This window comes from Notamacropus eugenii, chromosome 1 (genome assembly GCF_028372415.1).
Source record: "Notamacropus eugenii isolate mMacEug1 chromosome 1, mMacEug1.pri_v2, whole genome shotgun sequence".
Lineage (NCBI taxonomy): Eukaryota > Metazoa > Chordata > Mammalia > Diprotodontia > Macropodidae > Notamacropus > Notamacropus eugenii.
In genome coordinates this window covers 48,799,657-48,827,133 of record NC_092872.1, presented here as the reverse complement: position 1 = coordinate 48,827,133, position 27,477 = coordinate 48,799,657, and the positions used below count along the sequence as shown (strand labels likewise).

Sequence of the window (27,477 nt, the reverse complement as noted above, 5' to 3'; positions counted from 1 at the left end):
CCACCCCTCAGCCTTTAAACACTGCACAACCACCCAACTCCTAAACATGGGCCCATTTACTTCTGTAGCATCTGTGATCAATATAAACTATTTTGACTTTATTACAGTGATTTGATACAGTCTCTGATACAGGAGCAGAAGAAAACATGCAAAAGCAGGTTTTTAAAAAAAAAATTCTAGATCCTAGATCTGAAGCCCCAAGGAATGGAGGGGAACACAGACACATACCTCAATATTAACCAGGCCTTTCTCCTCACCCCTCTCAGCTGAACATTTGAGAACAGCTGAGGCTAGGCTGCAGCATTCTCCTCCCCTCCCAAGGCAGGAGTGATCACACACTGTCCCCAGAGAGAGCCAGTAGCACTGCAGTCTCCACCACCCTAAAGAGGGCCTGGAGGTACCCTTGGGTGGGCTCAAGGAGCCTTAGCCTGATGCTCTTGGGTTCAGGGCAGTCTTCCAATCCAGGTGAGGAGCAGGTGCCATGACCTAAACTAGTTCCTGATTGAGAGGAATATCTTGGCAAATTCAAACCAGTGGCACTGGCCCCGAGGATAGAGATGGCAACCTCCCCTCCCAACCTTCCCTCTTGTCCCAAGAGTGTGTGGAGGAAAGGTAAAAGAAAGAGAAGCCACCCCAAGCCCAACAAGGCAGTTTTCATTGGAAAATAAGTTAAGTCCGTCGACACCTCTTCCTTTGACATGGCTTGGCCTCTGGGCTGCCTGAGCATGCTGCCACCTTGGGTGATGGCGATGGCAGGGGGTTACAGTTCATGCTCAGGACCCAGCCGAGTTTGTTGTGCAACACCTGCTTGAGGCCAGGTGGCAGAGGCAATCCTTCCAGTGTGTCCCCAGAGTCAGGCAGCAGTTGGCGCAGGCGGTAGCAACACAGATACTGCAGGGAGGTGAGACTGGCACAGGAACGGATCACCTTCATGCTGCTCTTGGCAGCAGTGGAGCAAACCATAGGGTAGAATTTCTTGTTCTGCAATTTGGTGGCGGCAACTCCTGGCAGGAGACATGATGTGAATGGAGGTGTCAGGGGAGTCTGACCTCTGGCCTCTATGTGAGTGGTACAAACTCAAGAGTACCCAGGCCTAATCTACACAGCCCGTGGTGAAAGAGACCAGGACCCAAGCTCCTAAAAGGAGTGGAGATAGAAGACCAGACAGTAACTCAGGAAGACCCTCCCTTTTCTTTTCCCTGGGATGGTCTTTTTCACTACCAAAGCTGAGTACAGATCCAAAACTGTAGATTCTTCTGATTACTAGAGTTAGCCAGGCCCTTTCTAAGGGCTCCAAAGTCAACAGCTTATTCTTGATAGGTGCCTTCAGGCCATCCACACATAGCTCGCTAGCTATACTCCCATTAAAGACATTCGATTTTGTAGCTCGGGCCTTCAGCTCCCACCCTTACCTATGCATTTCCTGTTTTTGAAGAATGTCAGTGTCCCATGCCAAGTGTCTAGGTGAACTCCGATGATGGAGCCCTGGCCAAACCGTGATGAGAAGCTCATCTTGTCACCCTTGTGATGGAGAAGTCCTGAAACAGCAGCCCCAAAGCAGGGAAAACTAGATTTGGTGGATCTTGTAGTTCAGTGTAAGATAGGCTCCACTTCTAATATAATCCCCTTTTTCTAGCCCTGCCCTGTTGACTGCTAGAGGGATGCAGCATAATCTCGCCTACAATCTTATCCCTTTCTCCCCATACTTACCCCAGTCTACCTACCCTGAGATTTTAGTCATCTACAGACATAAAATCTCCAACCCCAACCAGTCTCCCCTCCCTGAGCCTTAGCAACAAGCACCTTTTTCTTTATATTCTCATCATTCCTCCTATGCTCACCTGTGTAAGAGAGGCCCCAGCTGTCTTCATCCTTGCCCAGCAAGCTGCAGAACGTGTGGCGGTACTTGTCCAGATTTACATCTGACGTCCCAATGCCAACCATCTACCAAAAACAGTGGGAGAAGGGAAGGAGAACAGCAGTTAGCCATGAGAAGTGGTCTGTGGCTACACTACCCCTAGGGCCCCCCTAAATATACCATATCAGTGCCGTAGACTGGAGAAGTCATCTTAATCTCCCAAAAGTGCTGCCCTTCACATAGTTCCTTGTTCCCTCGTATGGCTGCTGTGCCACAGCTATATTCCATGTGAAAATTGACTTTGCGGTTGTCACAACTTAGCAGGGTGGCTGTTGATTTGTTCAGATCATCCCAAACCCAATCAAAATCTGTGTTGAAGGAAGAAGAGGCTGTAATTTGGGACAGGCAGGAGGGAGCCAACCCCACGACACGGCCAACTCCAAATCTAACACTTCTCTGTCACTGCCACAATCAGCTGATGAGCCTGATGCTAACAGGGAAAGGAGGAGAAAGGCCCAGTAAAACAGGAAAAAGCAGGCTTATGCTCAGTGCAGAGAATGAGAACCACTCCTGGGGCCCAACCCAGGATCCCCACCCTCATCCCCAAGAGCTTTGCTTGCCCTAGTCCAGCTACACCATATCTTAGTCCAGTAAAGAATTGTGTCCTGTTACGCTAGTGATGTGTTCTCTCAGCTCCCTTTCATTTGAAACAAAACAAAACCAAAAACTCCCCAGGCCTATGGACAAACTAGATGACCACAAACTAAAAGAGGCAGTTGGTATAACCTGCATGTGATAAAGCTAACTGTCCCCATCCCTATCCTGCCCTGGAGCATCTTCCCAGGGTTGTCCAATACCAGGGAAAAAGACAGGTGGAGGGGCCTTTACAAAACCAGCTAATTCCCAAATGATCCCCCCTGGCCTGAAAACCAAGTGCCTGAGCTCAGGAGCCTGCTGACTCTGGAGCCCTTGGAAACAACCAACAGCCAAGACAATTATGGGTGACAGCTAATGAGTTTCAGTCGCTGCCCATCCCCTCAGGAAGCGTGGGGGCCCCTTACAGTCGTCTTCCTCGCCACACCGGCAGTCCCTGCTTCGATGACTGGCATGAAGGCTGGCACAGTACGGAGTTTCACTTTGGCTCTCACAGTCACAGTAGGATTCCCCAGTCACAGGCACAGCACTTGGGATGGATGGTGGCAGGGAAGGGAACTCTGCCTCTGAGTCTGAGTCACTGTGCTGTCAAACAAAAAACCAGGGCTAGATTAGCCTGTCCAAAATCCAGGCAGTGATGGCACAAGCGGGGGTAAAGTGTGAGAAAAGGAGCACAAAAGATAACAACGCCATTGTGAGGATCCCTCCCCACTCTTCTAACTAGATAAGAGGTCTTTGCAGTAGAGGAGGCAGCTTTGGAAGTATGCTATTGGAGCAAAGAACACCATACTTTCTCTCCTTGTGGAGAAGACTCTTGGGGCACTTGGACAGGACAGCCCCACACAGGTACACACACCACATGCTGCTTCAATGTCCCCTCTTTGTGTAAAATATACATTTGAGTACCTACATTTTGTGACATATATTCCAGAAAAGCCCATCTCCTAAGGGCTTATCTGACTCATCATAAATACTAATAAACAAGCTCTGTGACCTTACACTTTCATACAGTCTCTAGGCTGCTGGATCAACCTCCAAACTCAGCAACTTCCAGCTTTCATTCCATTCACTGCCTTCACTTTATAGTTCCGAATTGATTGTAAATGACTAGAGTGAGCTCAAAGTAGATAAGCACCAGTTTAATAAAGGAACTGCCCTGTGACTGAAGGTCCTCAAAGTGAGAACTCTGCTCTAGGGCTTTGTCACAGTCCACAGACAGTTCCTGAATATTCAGAAACACGGTAATTATAACTGAGGTGCTATAGGGAATTTCAGGCAATATTTATTGAGTAATCATTACACACAGCGCAAGCCATCTGCCTATTCTGGAAACTGCTGAGGGCTCCACTTGTCACAAGTGTATTATTATCAGTGACTGCAGAATCAGAGGTGTCTGATGACCAAAATTCCATGGCTGCAAATCCTAGGAGTCAATCCCATGACTCATCAAAACTTGAGAAATATTACCTACTTATCATTCAGTGACAAGGCCAGTACAAATGAGAAGTTCTCTTGAGTGGGCAAAGCCAGGGGACTATACAGTTCCAGCAACACCACCAACTTCCTCCCTACCAGTCATTTTCAAGAGCAACATGGTAGCCCAATCAAAGTCCCTACATTAGAGATCAGGATAAAGTTCTCTGAGCAAGGAAAGTTACAGGGAAAAAGATAAGTCTTGTAAAAATAAAGACATAAGTAAAACATTTTAATACAGGGTGCAAGGTAAATTAATTTATAACTAGGCAGCTGGCTGAGGGGCTGGAGGGAAGTCACAATGACCCAACAGACTTGAAATCAGAGATATTCCATGAAAAGAGCTGCACACGACAGAGCTCTATAATCCCTTCAAACTCCAGGTCTTATAACCTTACCACTGAACTAAAGGCTATGAGAAAGAACATGGGGGTGTGCTGAGGAGGAAGACGTGAGTGCCAACTGAGCCACAAGCCACAAATGGTGAACGCCGGGAACACAGAACATGGAGAGCCACAACAGTGGAGTGAAAGTATCAATACTCAAGTCTGGAAATGATCTAGATCAACCACAAGGTCTGATAATCAGTGTTCCTGAGAAGGTCTCACAAGTCCTCATCCAGACATTTACTGGAGTACGTACTACATGTTAGACATCTTCTACAATACCTTCTCACTGAAACCTATCCCAGCAGAACACTAGCTCTGTCACATCCCGCCTAGCTGAAAAGGTTTTAGGTACAACTCTCCTTTGCAGACCAACCTAGTTAAGTGTGGATTAGGGGTACAAAATGATAAATGCTAATAAATGATACCGCCATAGCACAGACGGTACTACGGTCTACATCAGGGAAGATTAGAAATTCTGAAATACTCAAAGTCTGGGAAAGTAGAGGCCACAGGGGAGCAACAGCTCCTGTCAGACAGAATTTACTTGTCCCTACCCACCCAGCTACCAGTACTCCCCAACATGTATCCCCTTCCTTTGGAAGTCTCTATTCTCACCTTGCCCCTTGGAATTCTAATGGCCCCATCACCCAGGTGCCTTATGGGACTTGTCACCTACCCTTGGTGCTTGACCACCTGCCACAGAAATGGGGAGAAGGTTGCAGACTGTGAAGGGCAGCTCTGACAGCTCTTACAACCAGAGAAAGCGAGAAAACTTCAGACAACATGTGGCTCAGGACTTGCTTTGGGAAAGGTTCCAGTTGAGGTTATAATAAAAGAGAGACTGAGAACAGCTAGAAGCACTGGACCAACAGCCCAAATCAATGCCAGAAGATTCAAGAAGGGTGTTGGATATCAATGCTGGAAATAAAGAGGTCAAGATGCTGCCTCGCCCATCACAGTAGAAAACTTCTAGTAAGCACCAAGTTATCTAGTCCCTACGAAAGAAGGGACAATCTAAGATTCAGCGAATATATTTGTCTCAGGATTGACCTAGAGCCAGAAGAGATCTCCAAGAATGTCAAGTTCATCCCAACCTGAGGAAAGAAGCTGCTCATCAAGAGGTAAATTTAATGCGAAATTCAACCTTTACCCCAAATGTGTTTCAGAAAAATGGGTTCAGACGTTTTACTCAAACGTCTCCCAATAGTTTCCTTCCCAGTAATTACATATTTACATAGCACTGCAGTGCTTCTAAACCTCCTTCATACTGATCCTATCAGATAGCAGTGCAAGTATCTTCCCTGAAAAGGATCGTCCCCACCTTAGAGAGGAAGAAACTGAAGCTCAGAAAGATTTCATGTAACTTGTGCATAGACTGGTCACATGGCTAGTGAATGAGGAGCCAAGATTATTCTGTCTCCTGATACTGACAAACTGGAGTGTGTCTGTGTCCAGCTCTATTATTGTAAAAGAATGAGCACCACGGTTGGGATGTTGTGTTTCTTAAAATTTTTTTATATCACATTTCCAAACATGCCCTGACACTCCCCACTAAGAACCTAAACATTTTTTGTCATTCCTTCTGACAAAACGTTTGAGACAAGAATGAGTCCATCAAATACAATCAACCCATCAACTGTATCTGACAGCATGTAATATTACACACCCAAAAAGGTCTCAAGATGCTATCATATGAAGCCTGGTCAGAGGAACTAGGAATGCCTGGCCAGGAGAAAAGATTTAGAGAAACGATGGCTGATGGCTGTATTCTGAAAGGCTGGTATGTGAAAGAGGGATCTGGCTCATTCTTTCTGAGCCCTGAGGGCAGAATTAACAGCAAAAGGTTTAAGCTGCAAGTCAATAAGCGTTTATAAAATGCCTATTATTCTGTACCAGGAATGGAGATACAAGAATAGGAGCTCATATTCTGATAGGACAGACCTGAATTCAAAGACATTTACAAGCTGTGGGATCCTGGGTAAGACATTTAACTTGCGTGCCTCAGTTTCCTCAACTGTAAAATAGAAATAATAATAGTACCTAACCTCCCAGGTCTGTGGTTGGGATCAACTAAGATAAGAGTTGTGAGGTGCTTCAGATATCTCATTTCTTATTTACCTAGCTGCACTCATTTTGGAATTCTTTGATTACACTACCACATCAACACCCAGGTACAAGTGGGACCAAAATGAGCCTCAAAGACATACAGACCTACGCCTTTCCCTGAAGTCAGAGGTCCACTATCTTTCCATGGATTTCTGTTCTTGACTATTGTCTAGAACAAGAGAGCAAAGTTCTCAATCCCTTCTTTGCAGAGATGGGGGCTGGGCTGTATGTATGGGACACTACATAAGCTATCAAGACTCAACCTAATATGTTGGTTAGTTTTGCTGAATTGTGGTTTGGGTTTTTGTTTTTTAAATTTGCTATGGAGGATGGCTCACTGAAATGGAAATTAGAGAAACTTAACTTCCCTCACTGGAGAGAAGTTAGAGATATTTAAAAGACCCTGTAAGCTAGGAGCTTCAGAACCAACATGGAGCATTCTCAAGGAAGGCCGCCATGTTTAAGTGGAACTCTTGTCCAGGAGTTTCTAGTATTATTATTTCTAATAATTTGGAGCCTGGAGAGAGGCATTTTCCCAGCCACCCAGCCCAATTCTAATGCCCTAGTAAAATCATGTGCTAGTCTACAACATATCAAGATCTCCACAAGGGCGAAGTGCCAAGGAGAACGGCTAGATCCTGATCGGAACATATCCAGACTAGGCTCTTGGAGATTCTCCAAGACAGGAGGCAAGGAAGGGGTGTGTTTTGCATCAGCTCCTGCAGGCATGGTACAAAAAGGATGCAGACCATTAGATGACAGGTTAAAACAGCATGCTGAGCGTATGTGCTAACAACTGCAACAAACACCATAAATTTCTAAGCCACACTGTCAACAAACATAACCCACGCTCCCCTGATGCAACACTGGATAATGAGCCCCAGTTCCTATGATGAAACATATTGGAGTGAATTCTCAAGGCCACTGGCCAATGGAAGGTGGAGGTGGTACAGGAATGTAGGTCAGGCCACACGATGGACAAAACAAAGACATAAGAACAACATACAGTGACTACAACATAAAATAAAGGTCCCTACAGGGAAGTCAGACACAAGGCAAATGGAAAACTAATGAAAACCCCAAAGAACAGGTAATTAAATATTCTCCCTTTTTTCTGTATAACCAGATGTGGTCGATGTTATTAAATATTTTGGCTTAAGTGCTACTCTTTGTCACTAGAGAGGATTCAGTCTGGTGTGAGGGTGTTTTATTACCCCATTATCCCCAGAAACTGTAACAATGCATCAACATGAAAAGTTTTCTTAAAGAATTGGAAGGAAACTGAACCTGAGGAATAAAACCTGTTCAGATTCACTGTTGCTATGATTCAGAAGTAGCGAGTTATGGGAAGGCTTCAGACTAGGGTGGTCTTGCCCCACCCTCTACCCCCCCACAGCACAAAAGAACATTCATTCCCATTCTAACCAGTCTCTTTATGGCACCTCAAAGTTGTGTAAGCTTTTGACAAGGGCCTCCAGTACCAGTCATTTTAGACTTGATGTTTCCCCTAAACCTTAGTGGTTATCTTCCTCAGAGACCAATCAGCTTCCCTACCCCATAATTCCAATGCCATCTGTTCTGTCCACATTATCCCAGGTGAAGAATGCAACTTCCATTCTTTGCTTTAGTTACATTTTACATATCACAAAAAGTTTTCCTTCTCTAGAAGTCAAACCTGAAAACTGGGCACAGAACTCTGGCCATGTTCTCACCAGTAACGTGATGAGAGCAAGGATAATGGCCTGCTGACCTAATACAACACTCAGAATGTAGGTGGTCCATCCTGCCACCAGCCTGCAGCCCTGTAAACTCATGTTCAACTAAGAATATTAATAAACTTCATTCAACAATGCTACAAAACAGAATGTAATTCAAGAATGCTCTTGAATATAAACCTACCTCATTAGCTCAACAATATATTCCTTTCCTCCCATCATTTCAGAATCTCATGGACTCACTTCTCTCTGCCCTCAGACACATCCTGAGTATATCTATTAGGCCTATGGGGGGTGGGGGATCCCTAGACCACCAGGGTTCCCTCCCATTTCTCATTCATTTTCCCAACAAAAGAAGAGAAAAATAGTACTTGTATTTCCTTTCTGAACCAGCATCCTAAGCTGTTTAATTGACCAGAAGAGTCAGGTGTAGCTTGCTCTTTTCATACTTTAGAGCTAAGAAAGTTTTACATTTTTTAAAATAGAAAACACTTTACTTAGGCCAGCTTTTGCCAACTCCTGATGTAGATAATTAACATCTGAAGCATAAGAGAACCTGGTCCTGTGCTCTCTCTTACCCACCACCCCATGTAGAGAGCTAAGCCTGAAGATGATTTCCTTAGATACTTCCTTCTGAACACGCTCCAGCCAGAGCTAAAAATACTCTAATAACTCTTCCTGTGAAGGAAGCAGAGACCCACCTGTCCATCGGAATCATAGCCCCAGTTGGTAGTGCCAGACGCCAAAGCCACTGCTCGGGCATCTGCCTCCCGGCGCGCCCCGCTCAGAACAAAATGCCAGGCCCGGCTGCTGCGGGTGCGTCGGGCCATGGCGGAGAAGATCTGAAATAAAAGGGAAACAAACAGAGGGTAAGACGAAGCCTGTGATGTGGGAAGCTCCCTCAGACCACAATCTCCAGCAATTAAAACTTCCCCATGTCTGTCCCAGGAGTTCCTCAACAGGACAGTAGTTCATAGCAGATGACCCAATGGCCAGAGTGACCCAAAGGCATGGTTTCAATAAAACCCTGTAGTTCCTGGGTCTAGGCAATATGTTTTTCAAAGCACAGGGCTATCTTCTTTGACATCTAACTACTTTGCGATCCTCAAGAAACTACCAAGGGTCACAACCAAGCCAAAACCCCTGCTCCCTGCCTTTGTCAGTACTCACTCATTCTAGGGACCAATACAGGCAGCAGCTGCAGACTCTTCCTATGTAGCATGAGCACCACACCCTTAGGCATGCCTTCAGCACACAAGATCACCAGTGATTTATTTTCCCACTCCCATCCTACCCAATGAGCCTGTCAGACACGGCTATGTCCCAACACCCTATAATTCTCCATGTCATGCATCATCAAGAATGTAATTAAAAACCACTGAATTTGGAGTCAGAAGAACTAGGTTTAAATCCCGGCCTCTGTCACTTACTACCTGTGTGACAGAAAGCTCAGGTCATTTCCTTTCTCTTAGCCTCACTGTCCTCATAGATGATTTTAATGTCCCTTCTACTTCTAAAACTCATGATTTTCATGTTTCTAATCATAGGTAGCTCTAGGGCCCTTGAAACTTTGGGAGCCACCTTCAGTTGTACTCCAGCACATAGCCAGCACATGCAGCTAATATGCTCTAATCTGAATGCTGACCACCTGTTTCCCACCTCCTCAGTACTGTAAAATGGGGATAACAATTCCTGTCGTACACCAAGGTGTTGGGAATGTTACCCATGGAGGAAGCTAACTGGACTTGAACCCCACAATCAAAACTTATTTATCATGTGAACATGGGCAAATCATCAGCTTCTCTGAGATTGTTTCCTCATTTGTAAAATGGGGTGGTTATGAAGCTGAAATGAGATGATACACAGCTTCAAGGTGCTATAGAACTATCAGGTATTATTATAGTTCTTGAGACATCCCTTAGAGATTTTATGTGCAACTATGTTTTAATCCTTATTACGATATTAACATACTTTCTACCCTCCATTAGGGCAAGGACTACATTTTATCATCTTTGCATCTCACCCAATATCTAGCACAGTACAACACAAGGCAGGCACTTTTAGAGGGCCTGGTCTTAACTCTAGGCTCTGATAATTTTTTACTTGTGACCTAAGGCAAAGACTTGAGAATTTGTTCGCCTCTAGCAGGAGTGACTGAAGGGCAGAGAACAGAAACTGAAAATGGCCTCCCAACTGCTGGCTAAAGTGCAGCTGTTTTCACCTACTACTTTCAGGGTTGCCTGGAACCAACATGATAATGAAAATAATATTTCCCATCTACAGCAAAACAGCTCTTCTCTACACACTCCTCAGATCAACCATAGACAACCCCACCCACCCACCCAAGTTCCCACTCTGAACTGAAAAGTCCAACCAAGAGCTTACTTAAACCTCACTGCCACAGATTCAGTGGGATGGTTTCTAGAAGCTATAGTAGAAGCCTGACCCATAAGCAACTGGCCTCTATGAATACAGCCCCTATCTAGCAACAGCCTCCTTGATAAACTCAATTTCCTACAACCTGGTCAGCAAGCACTGACATGGCTCCTAAAGCAAGGACAATAAAAGGCAGTGCCATTTTCTTTCCCAGTCCCAGGCTAGAGTAAAGCTGTCACATACATAAACAGGGAAGTATTCTGGCCACAGCCTTGTAAATTACAAATTCAAACAGAGGTTATGTCAGCTGTTATGCTAATTGTTGAACCAGATGCAACAAAGAGTCATGAGTGTATCATCACAGAGTCTTGAAACATCAGGTAATGCAAGGAATTTCTGCCCTGACCTTCCACCATCCTGACACAGTACTTGTTCAGATCCAGAGGGTGGACCACATGGGCAGGTGAGTTTTGTATGCTACTGTTTCGAAACTGCCAAGGATGACATAATACCCAAACTTGCATTCACCCTCCCCTCAGCCTGTCCATTCCAACACCACTGCATCTCAAGGTGTAATAGCTTTAAAGGTCACTAATCCTTAAAAGTGAGAAAGGCAGTATAAAAGAAAGCATGAAGAGAGAAGTTCCATTACTTGTCTAGGTTACACATCCAAAAATAGGGAGAAAAAGAATCCTAACTTCAACCCCACTGGGCAGCTTCCTAAAAAACAAAGCATGTTGGGAGAAACCATATGCTATGGAGACAGGGGCAATCATAAGCACAAACACTTCTAAACAGCCAGAACCAACACAAAGACAGAATCAGAGTATCGGAGTTGGGAGGGCTATGGAGATCAACACAAATCAAAGATAGTACTGTAAAGGAAGACTGGGATGAGGGAAGTGAAGGTACTTCCTACTTCATTTATGTTATGTTAGAAAAAGAATCAGGTGAGACCTGTGTTCAAATCCTGGCTTTAATCACTAACTAAACTTCATGACCATGAGCAATCTATTTTGCCATGGCATAGTGTCACCTGGAAAGGAGACCAGATTTAGAGTTAGAGGGCATAGGTTTCAAAATACTAGGTTTGTCAATTACTAGAAGTGATTTTAGACAAGCTACTCAACCTTCACAGCTCCCAGGGCTCCCTATTACCTCCAGGTTCAAATATAAAATTCTCTGGATACATCTGTCAGTCAACTAGCATTTATAAAGCACCTACTGTGTTCCAGACACTGCGCTAAGTAATCTTCATAACCAGGCCTCTTCCTGCCTTTCTAGTTTCTTTTTTATACCTGACTCACTTCTTACATACACTATGATTCAGTGAAATTCTCTCCTTCCTCATCTGTTTCCAGGTTTCAAATCCCAACTAAAATCTCATCTTCTGCAAGAAGCCTTTCCCAATCCCCCTTCAATATCAGAGCTTTCCCTCTAAGATCATCTCCAACTTAGCCTATACATCCCAGGTTTGTACAGATGTTTGCATATGCTAGACCAAGAATTCCTGGAAGGTGTAAGGACTGACTGGGGAGGGGCAGGAAGAGAGGTAGGAGGGGTCAACCTTTTTCAGAGTGTAACACAATGCTTGCAGAGTAGGCACTTGAAGGCTTGTTAACAGAACTGCTCCATCAAGAGAAAAATCTAAAATGAAACTGACATAAGATAAACTGTGATCTAATTAAATTCATCATAGGGTATGCAAGCTTTTAATGGCTGACAAGGAAATTGGCCAGAAATATTCAGCATGACTAGTGCCAATTCTTTACACAGAAAGATCCCTAAAATGCACAGCAATTCATCTGGTTCAGCTATATTAAAATATTATTTAAGACCATATAAACAACTTCTATTATTTTTTATCAATTCTCTTGCTAGGCAGTCTTTTGACTTTAAATTGATCTCAAGGCCTAATCACTAACAGGTTTGTGAAGCCTTACTGGGTAATAAAAGCAGCCAGCAATTACATAGTGCTTTAAGGTAAAAGCGCTTTATAAAAGTTCTTTGATCCTCTCAACAATGCTGGGAGGTAGGTCCTATTGTTATTCCCATTTTACAGATGAAGAAACAGGTGGATAGTTTAAGAGACTTGCCCAAAGTCACACAGCTTCTAAGTCTGAGGCAGTGGGAGCGGATCCAACCATTCTGGAGAGCAATTTGGAACTATGCCCAAAGAGCTACAAAAATGTGCATACCTTTGACCCCCGCAACAGCGCTCCTGGAACTCTATCCCAAAGAGATCATAGAAATGGGAAAGGGTCCCACATGTACAAAAATATTTATAGCAGCTCTCTTTGTGGTGGCCAAGAACTGGAAATCAAGGGGATGGATGCCCATCAATTGGGAAATGGCTGAACAAGTCATGGTATATGAATGTAATGGAATACTATTATGCTATGAGAAATGATGAACAGAAAGACTTCAGAGAGGCCTGGAAAAACTTATATGAACTGATGCTGAGTGGAAGAAGCAGAACCAAGAGAACTTTGTACACAGCATCAACCACAGCGTGCAAGGAATTTTTCTGATAGACTTAGTACTTCATTGAAATGCATGGACTTAAAAAATTTCCAATGGACTCGAGGCAAAACACCTTCCACATGCAGAGAAAGATCTATGGAATTGGATCACGGACAGAAACAGACCATTTTCTTTTGTATTTTGTTTTATAGTTTCCCCCATTCATTTTAATTCTTCTATGCAACATGCATTTAACAGGAATGTATGTACTGAACGTATACGAACGAATACAAGATTGTACGTTGTCTCAAGGGAGGAAGATGCGGGAGGGAGTGGAAAAAAATGTAAGACATATGGAAATGATTGTAGAACACTGAAAACAAATAAAATAATTAAATTTTAAAAAAAGTCTGAGGCAGTATTTAAACTTCAATCTGACTCCAGGTTCAGCACTCTTTAAACAGTGCCCCCAGCTGCCTTAAGGTAAGATTTGTTGGTTAGTTGTCCTTCCTTCTCCAAGAGGTTCTCCCCCCAAAAAAGAGGCCCATCACCGTGTTGGAGTCAAGAAACGTACATGGTGTGTCTAACTGTGGCTGATCAGACCAACAGTAGCTTAGAAGGTTCTACCAGAGATCAGATACAAAAAATCCATATGAACGTAAGATTTACATGAATGAAGGTAAAGCAAACAAAGTAGAGCCAGAAAAATCAACGTTCAGCTTGACCTCAATAATGTGAGCCCCCAAACAATACTAAAACATATCTATACTTTTTTTTCCTGGACTGGCTTTCCCTCCCATCTCAACCAGGACAACACACAGGTCACTCACCATGGAAACTTCTTACTTGCTCTGTTCTGACCTGGGCTAGTTTGCCTACCCCCCATTTTGGGGGGAAGAGAAGGTTGTAGGTGCTCACTACATGGTGCCAGACTTAACGTGGACATCTGACCACCAACTGCCCACGAAGAAAATTCCACCTCAGGGGTTTATGTTAGCTGTTTGACCCCTGGGGCAAGTCACTTAACCTCTTAGCCTGCATGCTTGGGGTCTGAGTCACCAGCCAAGGAACTCTCAGCAGGGCGCTTTGACTCTCAGACTGATGGACTGAACTATATTAAGTGAGATGACCAATTCTGGTCCCAGAGAACAGATGGTAAAAACATACTTCCTATGGGTAGTAGTGGAAAACGCTGAATAACTTGTGCAAATTAAAATACAAGTTTCCTGTAACTTGTTTTGCTCTGCTCCAAGGGAGGATTGCAATAGAAAATGAAAAAAAAAAACAACCACAAAACACTTTTCTACAAAAGGACAATAAATTGTCATACTCCATCAGTTCTCCTAACGATCTGGTCACTGAACACAGATGGCTCTGGAGGAGAAAGTGAGGCTAGTGACCGTCCTCACTCAAATCGAAGTCAACTGCACGTCATGTCATCATTTCCCTGATGTCATGCTCCTCTTGGAAAACTCAGGACAAACACAAATCCCTCACAGCCTGCTTACCATCGGTTAACCAATAAAAATTATGTTCATGATCATGCAACACTGATATCATCTTTAACTTCAAAGAAAACACCTCAGACTTTCTGTCCACTATAGTGTTTTAAGCTTTACAAAGTGCATTCTTCAACTTTGTGAGGGAGGTAGTGTAAATATAGCCCCATTTTACAAATAAAGCAAGGCTGAGAAGTAAAGTAGGCACGTGGCCAGACTTCAAATTCCTGGCATTCTTAATACTACCATTTATATAATGGCTTTTTGCATATATTATTGCACTTGATCCTAACAAGAGGGGTGGAGAAGGATCTTTATTATCACCCTAACTTTTGAGGATGAAACCGAGGTTGAACGAGATTACGTGACTACTCAGGATAGTTAATCAGATAACAAATGCTGGAAGAACTCGAACTCAAATTTTGAACTCTACCGACTCCCAAGTCTAGCACCTTCCCACCAACCTTACCTCGAATCACAGATAGCAACCTTAAGCAAAGTCAAGGAGACAAATTCAAAGCAACAAGTGACAAGAACACTGAGAATTCACCCTCCTGAAAGAAGGTAAGCTAAGTAACATCAAGTGATCTAACAATTCTCCCAGATGTCAACGACGCTTAGGACAGAAAAAGGAAGGACTCTCCAGACTGTAAAACTAGACGACGCCAGAACTCCCCACCTCTACACCTGGCACAGCTTTCAGACCTTCCTTCCAAGCAGACCTGATTCGGTTGTCCCTTCGCTCAGGGTCTCTCCTCCCGGGTGACCTTCAGAAGCTGGGGCCACCCTTCTCCATCTCTACTTCACTTTTTCCTTCCCTTCCACTTCCATGCCTGTTCCCACTGTTGGCAGATGCTTCTAAATGCCCTCTACTCTACTCCCTCTGTAGAATTCCTACCCACCTTTGAAGCACAACTGCAACACCCCCTTTACCAAGCCCGCCGGAGTTCTCCAGATCCCCCGCTGGCACCCCCAGGACCTCCGGGATGCACCGACCACACACCAGGGATGCGTGTCTAGGAGCCACCTCCTCACCCCCGGACTTAACCTCCCTTAACCTTTGGTCTCTTCTGGCCACTTTCTGAACCCACGCGGGGGGAGGCTGCGATGGCTCCCGGGACCACACCCACTAACACCACGTCGAGAACCAGCAGAAACCGGCGGTCTCAGCCCCCGGCCGGGGGGCCCCGAAAGTGGGAACAACGGAAGGCAGGGACTCCCGCCCGGTCCCCGCCAGCCCATCCTCACTGGAACAGGGAAGAACGGAACGGGAGGAAGGGCCTGGTTGGCCGCGGCCGTGCAGACCTCCCCCCCCTCCCCCCCGGCCCCGACACGTGCACACGCCGAGGGCAAGCCAGCGGCCCCGCCTCCCCCCGCCCGAGGCCGGGCCAACGCAGCCCGGCCCTGCCCCGCCTGGCCCGGCCCACGGAGCTTCTCCCTTCAAGTTCCCAGGCTTCGGAGCGGACCACGAGGCTCCCCTTCCCCGGCAGGTCGGCTGCCGCTCGGCCGGGACCATTGGGGTCCCTCTACACATCGCATCGGGTCGGACTGGCTTCCCCGCCCCCTCCGCATTCTCCCTTCGCCCTCCCCCCGCCCCGCGGGAGCCCGGCGCTTCCAGGGCCCGGCCTCCGCCCCGCCCCCCCCCCGGGCCCTCCCGCACCAACCACTGGCACCCCCTCCCATTGGGCGGTGCAAGCCGTTCGGTCCGCTCCCGAGAGAAGGCGCCAAAAGCTGAGCGAAGACGAACGAGATCGGGAAAGGGAGGCCTGAAGGGCCGACGGGGCAGGAAGCGCAAAAGGAACCCGCGCGGAGGGGTCACGGAACGGGGGAGGCGCGGGGACCGAGCCTTCGGGGGCCCCACCCCGGGACGCGCCGCTCTCACCTCAGGCGCCGCCACCGCCGCGCTCCGCTCCGCTCCAGCCCCGCGCTCTGACCTACTTTCCCCTCCCGAGCGAGACGTAAACAATCTCCTCCCCGAGTCCCGCCCCCACCACCCCATTGGTCCCTCGCCCGGGAGAAGGAAAGTCAGGCCTGGATCGCCGTCTCGGTTGGATGAGCCACCCTCCGGGAATGGGAGAAGGGAGGGACTCGCGGGGCCAGTGGCTAAACAGTCTGTCAATCCTCAACCCGCGTCCCCATAGGAGGAACAGGGGCAAGTCAGAGCCAAGTCTACCGCGCACACTGGCCCGAAGGCCAGAAATTGAGGGAGTAGCCAATTTTTCGGATTTAGAAGAAAGCCCACCTCCATTTCCCAGGAGTCGCGGGGCCGGGTGGCAGGCACGCCTTCGGAGATTTGATTGGTTAAGAAAAGAGGACACGAGCAAAGAGGCGGGAGAAGGGGAGAGATGTTGCTTCGGATTGGCTGAAACGTCCCTCACTCCAGGCGGAAGAAGGGAAGGGGTGTGTGTACGCAGATGGAGGCGGAAGTTGTGACGTGAGGTGGCGCCCGGCAGAATGGAGGCCGCACAGGGTGAGTGAGTTCAGGAGGAGCTCCTCCGAGAGCCTCTCCCGAGACAGTCGCCGTCCCAAGCCTCTTACCTTGAAAGGTGGAAACCACCTGCGTGGTCCGGAGTCGGGGCGGGTCTGCGGGAGCCAGGTGAACGAGGCGCCCCCAGGAAGTCGGCGGCTCGCTCTGCTCGAGTAGCTGAGCATGCGCGAGGAGTCTCCCTCCCGCGGGAGATGAGGGTTCTCCCCCTCCCCGCCCAGGGGTGGAGTCGGGGCCGCCCCTGAATTGAAGGTCTCGGGGGAGCTGAGGCGGAGGGGGCGGGAGTCTGAACTTAGCGCCGGCGTGACTGGGCCGGGCGAGGGCGGGTGGAGGCGCCCCGGAACCCGACTCCCGACGCCTCAGCCGGCCCTGTCCGGCTCGGCGCGTCCTGTCCGGGCTAGTTCCCCCACGTGACCCCGCTCCGTCTGCCCTCCCCCCGTCAGCGGACCCTTCCCCTCCTCGCTCCAGTTCTGGTGTCCACCCCCCCCATTCCCCCGAGGAGCTCACTAGGCGGCGGTCCGTCCAGGCTCCCTTGCTTGGAAGAAGGCAGGTTCGTACACACCCGGTGCGGCTCTTCATGGCCCACGCCGGCCCCTCCTCTTTGCCCCGCCATCTGCCTTCCAGGGTGACCCATGTCAGTCCGGTTCCCACCCTCGGTCCAGTCCCCCTCTCCACCCCAGGCTCCTGTCCCTCCAGCGCCCCCTACGGTGACTCCCCTTCCAGCAGTCATGAGCTGCTTAGGGTTCCCCTACCCCAACTCCTGTCAATCCAGTCCTTTCTCTTCCCTTGTCTCCCCCAGTCTGGCTTGGGGGGAGGATGACGCCCCCACTGGGGTTTAGAATACCTGACGGTTTACCGGAGGTGCTGGCTCACATTGGTCAGGAACTTTCCTCACCCATGCCTGTCTACGCAGTGAAAAGAGTTTTGGGGAAAAATTATTGGAAGATTATTTCTTTTTACATTTCCAGAGAAAAAGATTTTGCTTCCTGTGGCCTTTTCCTTTGATTCTTGATCCAGATCTTGCATCATTTTCCTTCTCTCATCCGAACCAATCTCAGTGATACCGAGACTATCTCGCCTCATACACTAGAATAACTTCTGTGGTGAGAATTTCTAGGGTCCCTGAGTAAACCAGCCCAGAGTAAAAATACAGGTAAACTGCAATCAGTTTCGCCAAGATCTGGACACCCAAGATCAGCAGGTGGTACACAGATAAAGGGAGAAAATCATTCGCCCAATTAACATATAAATGTGCTGTATGTAATATATATATTGTCCATTTTATATGTGTGTGTACCTGGGTCTTTGTATATAGAGACAGAGAGAGAGATAGGTGGATAAATATTTTTTGCTCCCATCCAAAGCTATTTGAGCCAAAGTAGTAAAAAAAAATAGCTTTCACAAATTAGTTTTGTTCTGCTCTGGTACTTGGAAAAGGAGAGGATGATTAAATTCTTACTTAGCAAAGAATGTATCCTTCTTAGCTGAGGTTATACCTCATACCTGTCTTGGCAAAGATGACAAAAAAGGAAAATGACAGTTTTGGAGAGGATTTAGGAACACAATATGGAAATATATTAAACCTTTTCCAGACTTTTTTCTTTAGGGAAGTATGTAAGAGGTGAAGAACAAAAGCTAAACTGCTGGAAGTATCCCCAGTCTAGCTAGATCTTTGCCCTTCCCTTTAGCCTAGGGTGACCGAACTTCTTTCCAAAGGATTAAGAAGTTGGTTGTTGATTCTTGAGGGGAGTGGTCCTGGAAGGAATTTAGCAATTCTAGTAGATGATTGTTATTATTTTACTGGAATGTTAACTCAAAATCTTTCATTACTCAATATGCCTATAAATGTTGCTTTAAATTGTCTTGGGGTAGAGAAATATTTGTGGGCATCGGTGGGGACTGTGCCAGCTTGGACAGTTATCTAAGCTAGAAATGTTTGGACTTAGGAAAATATTAAATTAATAAAAATATTTCTGAAAGATTTTTATCTAAAACAGAAGAGTATTAATTTTCTTCTTTGAAAAGAGGTACTCTGTGCTGTGAATTGGTACAGCCTTCCTCAAAAGCAGTATTGGAGCTACAACCAAGTCGTTAAACTTTGCCTTACTGTGCCTATGCCCCAAAGAAACTAAAGAAAAAGAAAAGAACCTGTATGTACAAAAATATTTATAGCAGCTCTTTTTGTTTTAGCATATAACTGGAAACTCTATCAATTAGGGAATGAATTACTGAAGAAATTATATGTGTGTGTATATATGTATATATATGTATACATATATGTGTAATAGAACATTATTGTAAGAAATGATAAAAGGAATGGTTTCTGAGACTCCTGGGAAAATTTTTATGAAGTGATGCAAAGTGAAATGAACATAAAGCAATGCTTACCCGAACGACCACCTTGTAATGGACAGTTTTGAAGGACTTAAGAATTATGATCAGAGATGTGCCAGGGTACTGGTGATGGGCTGTGGTCTCCTGACAGAGAATTGATGAACTCAAGGTGTAGAAGAAGACTTAGAGTTTTTGTTATGACAGTTATGCAAATTTGTTTCATTTGATTGTAAATTTGTTATGAAGTTTTTGTTTTCTCTTGGGGAGAAGGGGTGAAAAGAAAGGGAGTTTGTTGATAAGGCTGACTACAAAAAAATAGAAAAGGAGGGCAAAGAGTCATTTATGCTTTTTTAAAAATTCCTATGTCAAGTCCTAAAATAAAGCTATGAGCTGAGGAATAAAGCATCTTTAATTCAGATAACATGGTATCAAACCTGCCACCTTAGGGGATGTTCTGTGAGTTCAGAGCACAATGGATTTCCCAACCAAGAGACCCAAGGAAGGTTCTTTATACCTTTAGGAGAGAGCAGGGCCTGGTCATGAGATCCTAATCACTCTCAGTAATCCAAGCAAGGACAACCACTTCATTCTGGCTGTTTTGTCCTTTGTGCCATAAATCTCAGTAGAAGGGGACAAGGACTTTGGAGGCCAAGATCCTGCTTAAACTAGGTTCCTTTACTAGGTAAAATGTCCAGGTTGGGGGCGGGGATCAACTTAGGGTGTGGTTCAGCTCAACCTAACTGAGAGTAAATATCAAAAGAGTTGGAATGTAAAGTGACCTTACTAGGATCATTAAGGGAGAGGCAAGTGACACTTGGTAGTAACAATTTCCTGTCACCTAGTAGAGAACAGAAGGATGCCAGAAGGAAACACAGGTGAATAGAACAGCTTTGAAAGATAGATGTTGAATCTATTATATAATTTTTTTTAAAGGAAGCTAAACTTAATAGATATTTTCCATTTTGTGTACAATCCTATTTCCATTCTGCTTTATGTAGGGAAGCATTAATTTTATTTAATGTTTAAGTGCAGAATTTTTAAAAAATTAAGTTGACTTTGAGCGGGGCCAGCAGGGATTCTAAGTAGAGGAAATGCTATGATTGAAGAAAGGCATGAAAATGGGAAAGGGCAAATCATGTTTCAGAGAATGGCAATTTAGACCATTTGGGCCAAAATACAAGGTATGAACAGGGATGTAATGTGCCAGAAGGAAGGTTAATGACACCTTGTGAATGGCCTTGAATGCTCAGCTAAACACTCTGAGCCTTAATTGATAGGCATAAAGTCATTGAAATTGTTTGAGCATCGATCAGACCTAAGCACCAGGAAGACCAATCTGATAGTGCTATGAATATGAAGGCTGCAGTTAAAGAGAGGACTGACTAGATGCAGAGCAACTTGTTTAAAAGGTAGATCAGAAGTCAGCTCTATGGATTAGGCATGTCCAAGCTTGGCCCCAGAAAAGAAATATAAGGATACATCTCCTTCCCTTTGCAGAAGTAGAGGAATACAGGTGTGGAACCTTTAGTTTCTGACTGCTTTGATATTGACATATTAATTGGGGGGGGATTAAGTTATTTTTAAAAATATTTTTTATTATTTGTTATAAAGAGTGGCTCCCTAGGAGGGATTGTACAGCAGGGTATATTAGGAAATATAAACAAAGATTCTCATAAATGTTTTTGTGAGGCTCTTTGTGATAGGAATAGATTAAAGCCTGAAACTACATGCATTTAAGTGCTGGTCCCCATTTCACTCACAAGAAATTATGTTGCTTTATCATCTTAAGAGACAGGAAATCTGACTGGCATCAGACAGATCATCTTGGTCCTTTCTGGAAAAGGAGGGGTAGGGAAAAGTACCATTTCTACAGAGCTAGCCCTGGCCCTCCGGCATTCGGGCAAGAAGGTAAGTACTGCCACTCTGCCTAGTCCAGTGGTAATTTTGTAGACTTTGTGCTAAGTTCATTGTCTTTCTTTTGCAACAATTGAACTCTTCATTAGGTAAAATGAAGTCTTATCTCTTTTCTCATAATAGGTAATGTGCCTGAGCACATTAGTCCTAAGGGACTTAATAGCAGCTTTTTTTGACCTGTGAGTGGCTGTATTGAACTTTCTGAGCCCCTGCTGCTGCCACCTTGTGGGATGTTGTTAATCTTGCCTCAACAGTCTCACACTCTACTGGGCCAAATACCTCTACACTGTTTTAAAGAAGTCTTTAGACGTAAAGTCACCATTAACTCCCAGTTCTCATGGCTGACTTCTCCAGTGACATGGCAGTAGTTTATGCTATAACATTGTAGTGATGGATTAATCTCTCTGTGTTTCACCTTAGTTTTGTTTGTTTGTATCAACCACTAAAACAAACATTGTTCTATGAAGACTTTCAGACACTACTGGAACTTGCTTGAACTGGTCTCCATGTCTTATCACAGGTTGGGATTCTGGATGTGGATCTCTGCGGTCCTAGCATTCCCCGAATGCTAAAAGTACAAGACAAAGCTGTGCACCAGTGTGACAATGGCTGGGTTCCTGTGTTTGTGGACCAAGAGCAAACCATCTCCCTCATGTCCGTGGGTTTTCTACTGGAGAAACCAGATGAGGCTGTAGTGTGGAGAGGCCCCAAAAAAAATGGTATGGCTGTGATTGGGCTGTGGCAGCAGTTCTAGCTGCTTCCTAGCTGGGTATTTTGTAGAACTCCACACTAAATCCTTCCCAAAGGAGAGAATCCAGAGTTTTAAAGCTAGAAAATACGTTTGAATCCATCTGATCCATCCAGCCTCCCTCCCGATGCCAGAGTATTCCTTTGTCTCTAAGATATTATAGGTGTCTAGTCTTTGTGTATAGGAGGGAGAGAATTGGAAAGAATGAATGTTCAGGAATATTTAGAATACAAACCAGCAGTTTCACTTTATGCCTTCTTTAAAAGGATTACTGTTTGCTTTTTTTTTTCTATTCTAAAAGGCCAAGTATGTGCATTTCATGATTTCTTTTTACTATTTAAGAGTCTGGTTATCTTCTCAAAGCCAGAAAGTTCAAGTTTTGACCCAGCCCATATGAATAAAAAATGAGCCCAAAATGCTTTGAACTAAAGGGATTGGGGAGATCAGAGGGATAATAGAAGCTAATGATTGGCTTTAATCCCTATCTCCTAGGACTAGTAGACAAGATAGAAGCTCCCTCCTCAGTGGCAGTACCACAGACCTCCAAGGAGCAGGACCACTGTCACAAGTAGGTAGCTGCTCACTGGCCCTCTGAATATGAGATTCAGGGCTCATATCTTAAGCTGTTATCAGCTAGGTGCCTTGTGTACATTCCTTCTGAGCAGTATCCTGCAGGATTACAACAGTAAAGGATTATAGAAGAGTTAAGCAAACAGGGCAGATATCACAGTTTTGGTGAAAGTTGGTCCTGTAGAAGACAGGGTACTCACTTCCTGTTGGCCCAGACTTTGCTATCCTGGTTGTAGAGAGTTGTAAGTTTTGGAGTCAGAGTCAAAAACTCTCTGAGTAGTAGCATTATGGACTCTAGTAATCTAAGTTTTCATGTTTTCTGGGCAGGGACAAAAAACTTACACTGTGCTGAGGTAGAATGTTCTGCAGGCTGGGTTTGGACTGTCTCATATTATAAAATGACATCCCTAATAGCAGGAGTTTGACAGCTTTTAGAGCAGTTTTAGGACAATACTTTAAGAGAAAGATGCTTAATCTTATTTACTTAAATCCAATTAAAGTAGTAGTTCCCAGCCTTTTTGAGGATGAACAAATCTTTCCATTCCCTAGACTTCCATGTAGTGGCCACTTGTATTACTAGTATCCGTTCCCTGAAAAAATACATTAGGAAAGAATGTAGTAACCCTTTTAAAATGGGTTTGTATTTTTAGTAATCACAACAGGATCTGCAAACATTTGAAAAATAGTAATATATAAGAAGTAATCTTCAGTCTAAAGAAGCTTTTTTTGTTGTTTATGAGTATGTAGACCCACAGCAAAAACTCCTTGGGGCCTGCAAGTTGGGTGGTGACCACTGATTTAGAAGATAACCTGTAGTGGAGAGAATCTGAGCTCCCCTAAAGAGACTTGTGACACCACCTTCTTTTGCCTTGTCAGCATTGATAAAACAGTTTGTCTCTGATGTGGCCTGGGGTGACCTGGATTATCTCATTGTGGATACACCACCAGGGACTTCTGATGAGCACATTTCTGCTGTGGAAGCTCTTCGCCCTTATAAGCCTCTGGGTGCTATTTTGGTTACTACACCCCAGGTATGCTATGTTCCCAAGGGTCTCTTTGCCTGGCTCTTTGAAGCATCTGGGCAACTAGGTGGCACAGTGGTTAGAGCACAGACATGGAGTAAGGAGGCCTGAGTTCAAATCAAGCTTCAGACACTTATTAGCTATGTGACCTTGAGCAAATCACTTAACCCTGTTTGCCTTAGTTTCCTCATCTGTAAAATGATCTGAAAAAGGAATTGGTAAAACCACTCCACTGTCTTTACCAAAAAACCCTGAGCGGTATCAGAGGAGTCGGACATGACTGGACAACAGTAATGTGAATCATCTAGTCCCAGGGCCCTTAACTATGTTTGCGTCATGGACCCCTTAGGATCTCTGATAGGACCTCTGGATCCTTTTTCAGAAGAATGTTTTTAAATGAGTAAAATAAAACACATAGGATTGCAAAGGAAACCAGTTATATTGAAATTATTATCAAAATGTTAAAAAAAATAACAAGGTCTCTACTCCAGGTTAAGTTAGTGCTTCTTTCCATATCTAGTTGAGAAGAATGTACTGGTCTCATTTTCTTTGGTGCTGTATGGAAAGTCATTTTTGCCTAAATGGTTGTTTGTTGTACTTGCTGATCTTTTTTTCCTTCTGTTTATTCTGATTTTAGCAAACCATTTAATCACTTTGGTAAAGTGTCTGTGAGAATAATAGACTAAAAAGCAAGGTCCTCTTTATAATATATTTACTTTATAATCTGTTTCTCTTCTGTAAACACACCACCCACTTATGATAGACTCTTTCCCTGGATCTACAGGCAATATCTGTGGGTGATGTCAGGAGAGAGCTCACTTTTTGCAAGAAGACAGGGTTGCGAGTGATTGGAATTGTGGAGAATATGAGTGGTTTCGTCTGTCCACATTGTTCGGTGAGCCCTGGGGAAGTTTCCTAAGTTTTTTCCTGTTTTATCACCAGGCAATTCATTATCCTAGCAGACTAACGTGGTTCAGTGGGACTCAAAAGAAGCTATATCTTGTTCCATCTTTGTTTTCTTAGCACCTAGGATGGTGCATCACATATAATGTGTTTAATAACAACCTTTGTTGAATAAAAATCTCATTCCTTCTGATGTATTCAGCTCAGGGAAGCTTGTTCTGACTCAGGACTAGGCCACCAATCTCAAAAGAAATAAACATAGGTACATGAGATGGAACTGAACCTGTTATCTTCCAGATGACATATGAAGTCTGTCCTCAGTGTCTTCTCTTCCTTTTGCACTAGATTTTGCACTTAACTATTTTCACCTAAAACAGTGACTGGCAAACCAGGGTCAAAGGGCCAAATTCAGTCTTCTGCTTGTTTCTGAACAACCCAGGAGCTAAGAATGTTTATTTTTTAAATGTAAATAAATTAAATCATTTTAGTTCTTTGAATAAATTAAGTGATTTTTAATGATTTTGATAAGTTTTTAAAAATTATTTTAAAATGTAAAAACCATTCTTACCTTGTGGACCCTACAAAAACAGGTGACAGACTGGTTTGGGCCTCTGGCCCTAGTTTACTAACCCCTAATCTGTACTCTAAGAGCCCCTTATCTTATTATCCTGCCCTTACCCCTCTCTAGTCTGGAAAATGTCATCTGTGAGAAAGCTTCTAATCAAGTAGGTGTGTGGTCATAGCCAACTTTTTGTTTCCTCTGATTCTAGGAGTGCACTAATCTTTTCTCTAAGGGAGGTGGGGAAGAACTGGCCAGGCATGCAAAAGTCCCCTTCTTAGGTGAGTGGTAATTGAAATTTAGGAACATGTATGGGGTCACTTTTTCTGGTTTTCTGAGTCCTTTGAAAATATTTTCTGTGTAATCATCCTATTTGATTGTAGAAGCAGGACAGGCAGAAGAGAAGGGTAATTCTCTCTCATTATCAACTTACATTATGTGAAAGTTGTATAATTTTCATCTTCATGGGATCTCCTAAGAGAGTTTGCAACCTAAGTGACTTAATAGATAAGTCGTAGGGAGTTACTTAAGCTACGCTTAAGCTACTCGGAGCTTAATTGCCCAGGATCAAACTACTAGTTAGAGTCAGAGATGGATTTAAACCCAGTTAACTCCAGCTCCATGATTCTGTCCACAATGCCAGCCTCCTTCAGTTTAGATTAGATTAGATTAGATTATGGCTTGAATATCAGATTCATTCTTTGTACCTGTAAAGTCTGCCTCATTTTCAATAATAAAATTAGTAGAGTGACATAGATTCCCCAATGCTAAGCTTATTATTAATTGTAATGACTTGATAGAAAAGAATATGGATTGGAAGATTCTTATAAAAGATAAGAGAATTGCTTCTTGTTCTACTTCATAATATAGAATGGGCAAATTGTAGTCATAGATGTAGGCCTGGAAGGGACCTCAGAAACTGTCTAGTTCAACCTCCCCCGACCTTATTAATTATGAGAAAATGAAAGTCCAAGAAAAGTGATTTTCCTGGGGTCACATAGGTAGTAAGTTTCAGAGGTAGAATTTGAACTGAGATCTCTGACTTCAGTCAGTCACCCATTGCTTCTTAAATTTATACTGTTTGCAAAGTGTCAAAGTGAAAGTGACTTAAACCTTGTTTAAATATTGCTGTTTCCCATATGCTTTACCCTTCCTATTGTAGGCTTGCTGTCGTCTAACCAAGCATCCCCTTCTGCTTTCCCCTTTTTCTTTCTATATAGGCTGTGTACCCCTGGATCCTCAACTCACAAAGAGTTTAGAGGAAGGCCAAGACTTCATCCAAGAATTTCCTAAAAGCCCTGCTTTCCCTGCATTCATTTCTATCACTCAGCAGATCTTGGATGGGACGTTGGCTCAGACCTCCTAATTAAGGCTTCTCAGGCTCTTGCCTACTGTGATTCCCCTTTTGTCGATTTTGGATACAGCCCTTTGTTTAAAAGATTTGTAACCAGAAGACTGTCACAGAGAAAAAGGCCTCTGAAGAAACTTCCTGGATCATTCAGAAGCCCTCGGTGCAAAGAAGCCAGTGCCATGTCTGCAATTTCACTACTATTAAAATAGGCTTCCTAAAGACCAGGTAGCTGTTGCCTCTGGGGAATTTGCTTTGTTTTTCTACCACCTCTAGCAGCATGTCGAGCTCAGGCATGCTTCCGTTCAGAGTGGGCTTATGTGCATCCACAGTGGTTTAATGGTACTGAATTTTTACTGCTTCCTACAAGACAGGATCATGAAGATCATGTTGACTTTAACCACGATGTAGCTAACTATAGAGACATGCCAACATAAGGACATTGGCATTTCCCTCTCTGCCTCTGGTACTAAGACTATTAAGTACACTCTGGACATCCTTGCTTGGCTCTGGATGCAGGGTTCCCACTACTAAGTGCTCTAATTGGAGTATTTCCCTTTTCAGATGTGTAAGTACCATCTGGCCATGAAGTCCATATGATAACTTGGAAACCTATGTAGTCTGAATTCTAGCCCCTTCCATACCATAACCCTAATGTCACCTGATGATTTCCTTGTTGTTAAACATGCCTCAGGAATGCTTTGTAACTTTAAAGGAGCCCACAATTAAAGGAATTCCCTCTGACTTTGCATCTTTGTGGTCATTCATCCATGATCTCCTTTGGTGTCTTTTTAAAAAATATGTTCTCATGAGTTCTTCCTCCTTGCCTCTTATTCTTTCTAATTTGTTGTGCTGATCTTAGTTCAATTCAGTAAACATTTATCTAGTGCTTACCATTAAGTGCAAGGTACTATGCTAGTTTCCTTTATTTAACTTCTGGTAACAAGTGGGATCTGGGTCTAGACAGATGGAAGGGTCACACAGTGAAAGTGATTTTGGATCCAGGCTAACCTAGGTACTAGAGAAAAGTTATGTGATAATTAGCAGAACGTAAATGTGAC

The 27,477-nt window shown here is 44.4% G+C and overlaps 2 protein-coding genes across 14 annotated transcripts; one reads left to right on the top strand and one right to left on the bottom strand.

The window, feature by feature from the left end:
• Positions 1–77: 77 nt before the first annotated feature.
• On the bottom strand, positions 78–17,282 carry SPSB3 (splA/ryanodine receptor domain and SOCS box containing 3). 9 transcript variants are annotated; one of them, XM_072599857.1, is made up of 7 exons: positions 17,072–17,282; positions 8,897–9,037; positions 2,920–3,097; positions 2,039–2,226; positions 1,842–1,944; positions 1,413–1,538; positions 78–1,004 (listed from the first exon to the last, which is right to left on the bottom strand). In XM_072599857.1, the coding sequence occupies exons 1-7, from the start codon at positions 17,183–17,185 to the stop codon at positions 670–672; spliced, it is 1,185 nt and encodes a 394-aa protein (XP_072455958.1). In that variant the 5' UTR covers positions 17,186–17,282; the 3' UTR covers positions 78–669. The 9 variants fall into 9 exon arrangements, with proteins under 9 accessions (XP_072455958.1, XP_072455907.1, XP_072455900.1 ...); XM_072599806.1 differs by lacking the exon at positions 17,072–17,282 and adding an exon at positions 16,776–16,853; XM_072599799.1 differs by lacking the exon at positions 17,072–17,282 and adding an exon at positions 16,416–16,555.
• On the top strand, positions 16,876–27,160 carry NUBP2 (NUBP iron-sulfur cluster assembly factor 2, cytosolic). Of its 5 annotated transcripts, XM_072599913.1 has the most exons (9): positions 16,974–17,003; positions 17,462–17,568; positions 17,987–18,171; positions 21,142–21,260; positions 21,787–21,985; positions 23,461–23,615; positions 24,391–24,501; positions 25,280–25,349; positions 26,289–27,160. In XM_072599913.1, exons 5-9 carry the CDS (start codon positions 21,832–21,834, stop codon positions 26,432–26,434), a joined length of 636 nt encoding a protein of 211 aa, XP_072456014.1. In that variant the 5' UTR covers positions 16,974–17,003; positions 17,462–17,568; positions 17,987–18,171; positions 21,142–21,260; positions 21,787–21,831; the 3' UTR covers positions 26,435–27,160. The 5 variants fall into 5 exon arrangements, with proteins under 5 accessions (XP_072455983.1, XP_072456007.1, XP_072456014.1 ...); XM_072599906.1 differs by lacking the exon at positions 17,987–18,171 and having other exon boundaries at positions 16,951–17,003; XM_072599898.1 differs by lacking the exon at positions 16,974–17,003 and having other exon boundaries at positions 17,372–17,568; positions 17,987–18,121.
• Positions 27,161–27,477: the final 317 nt, after the last annotated feature.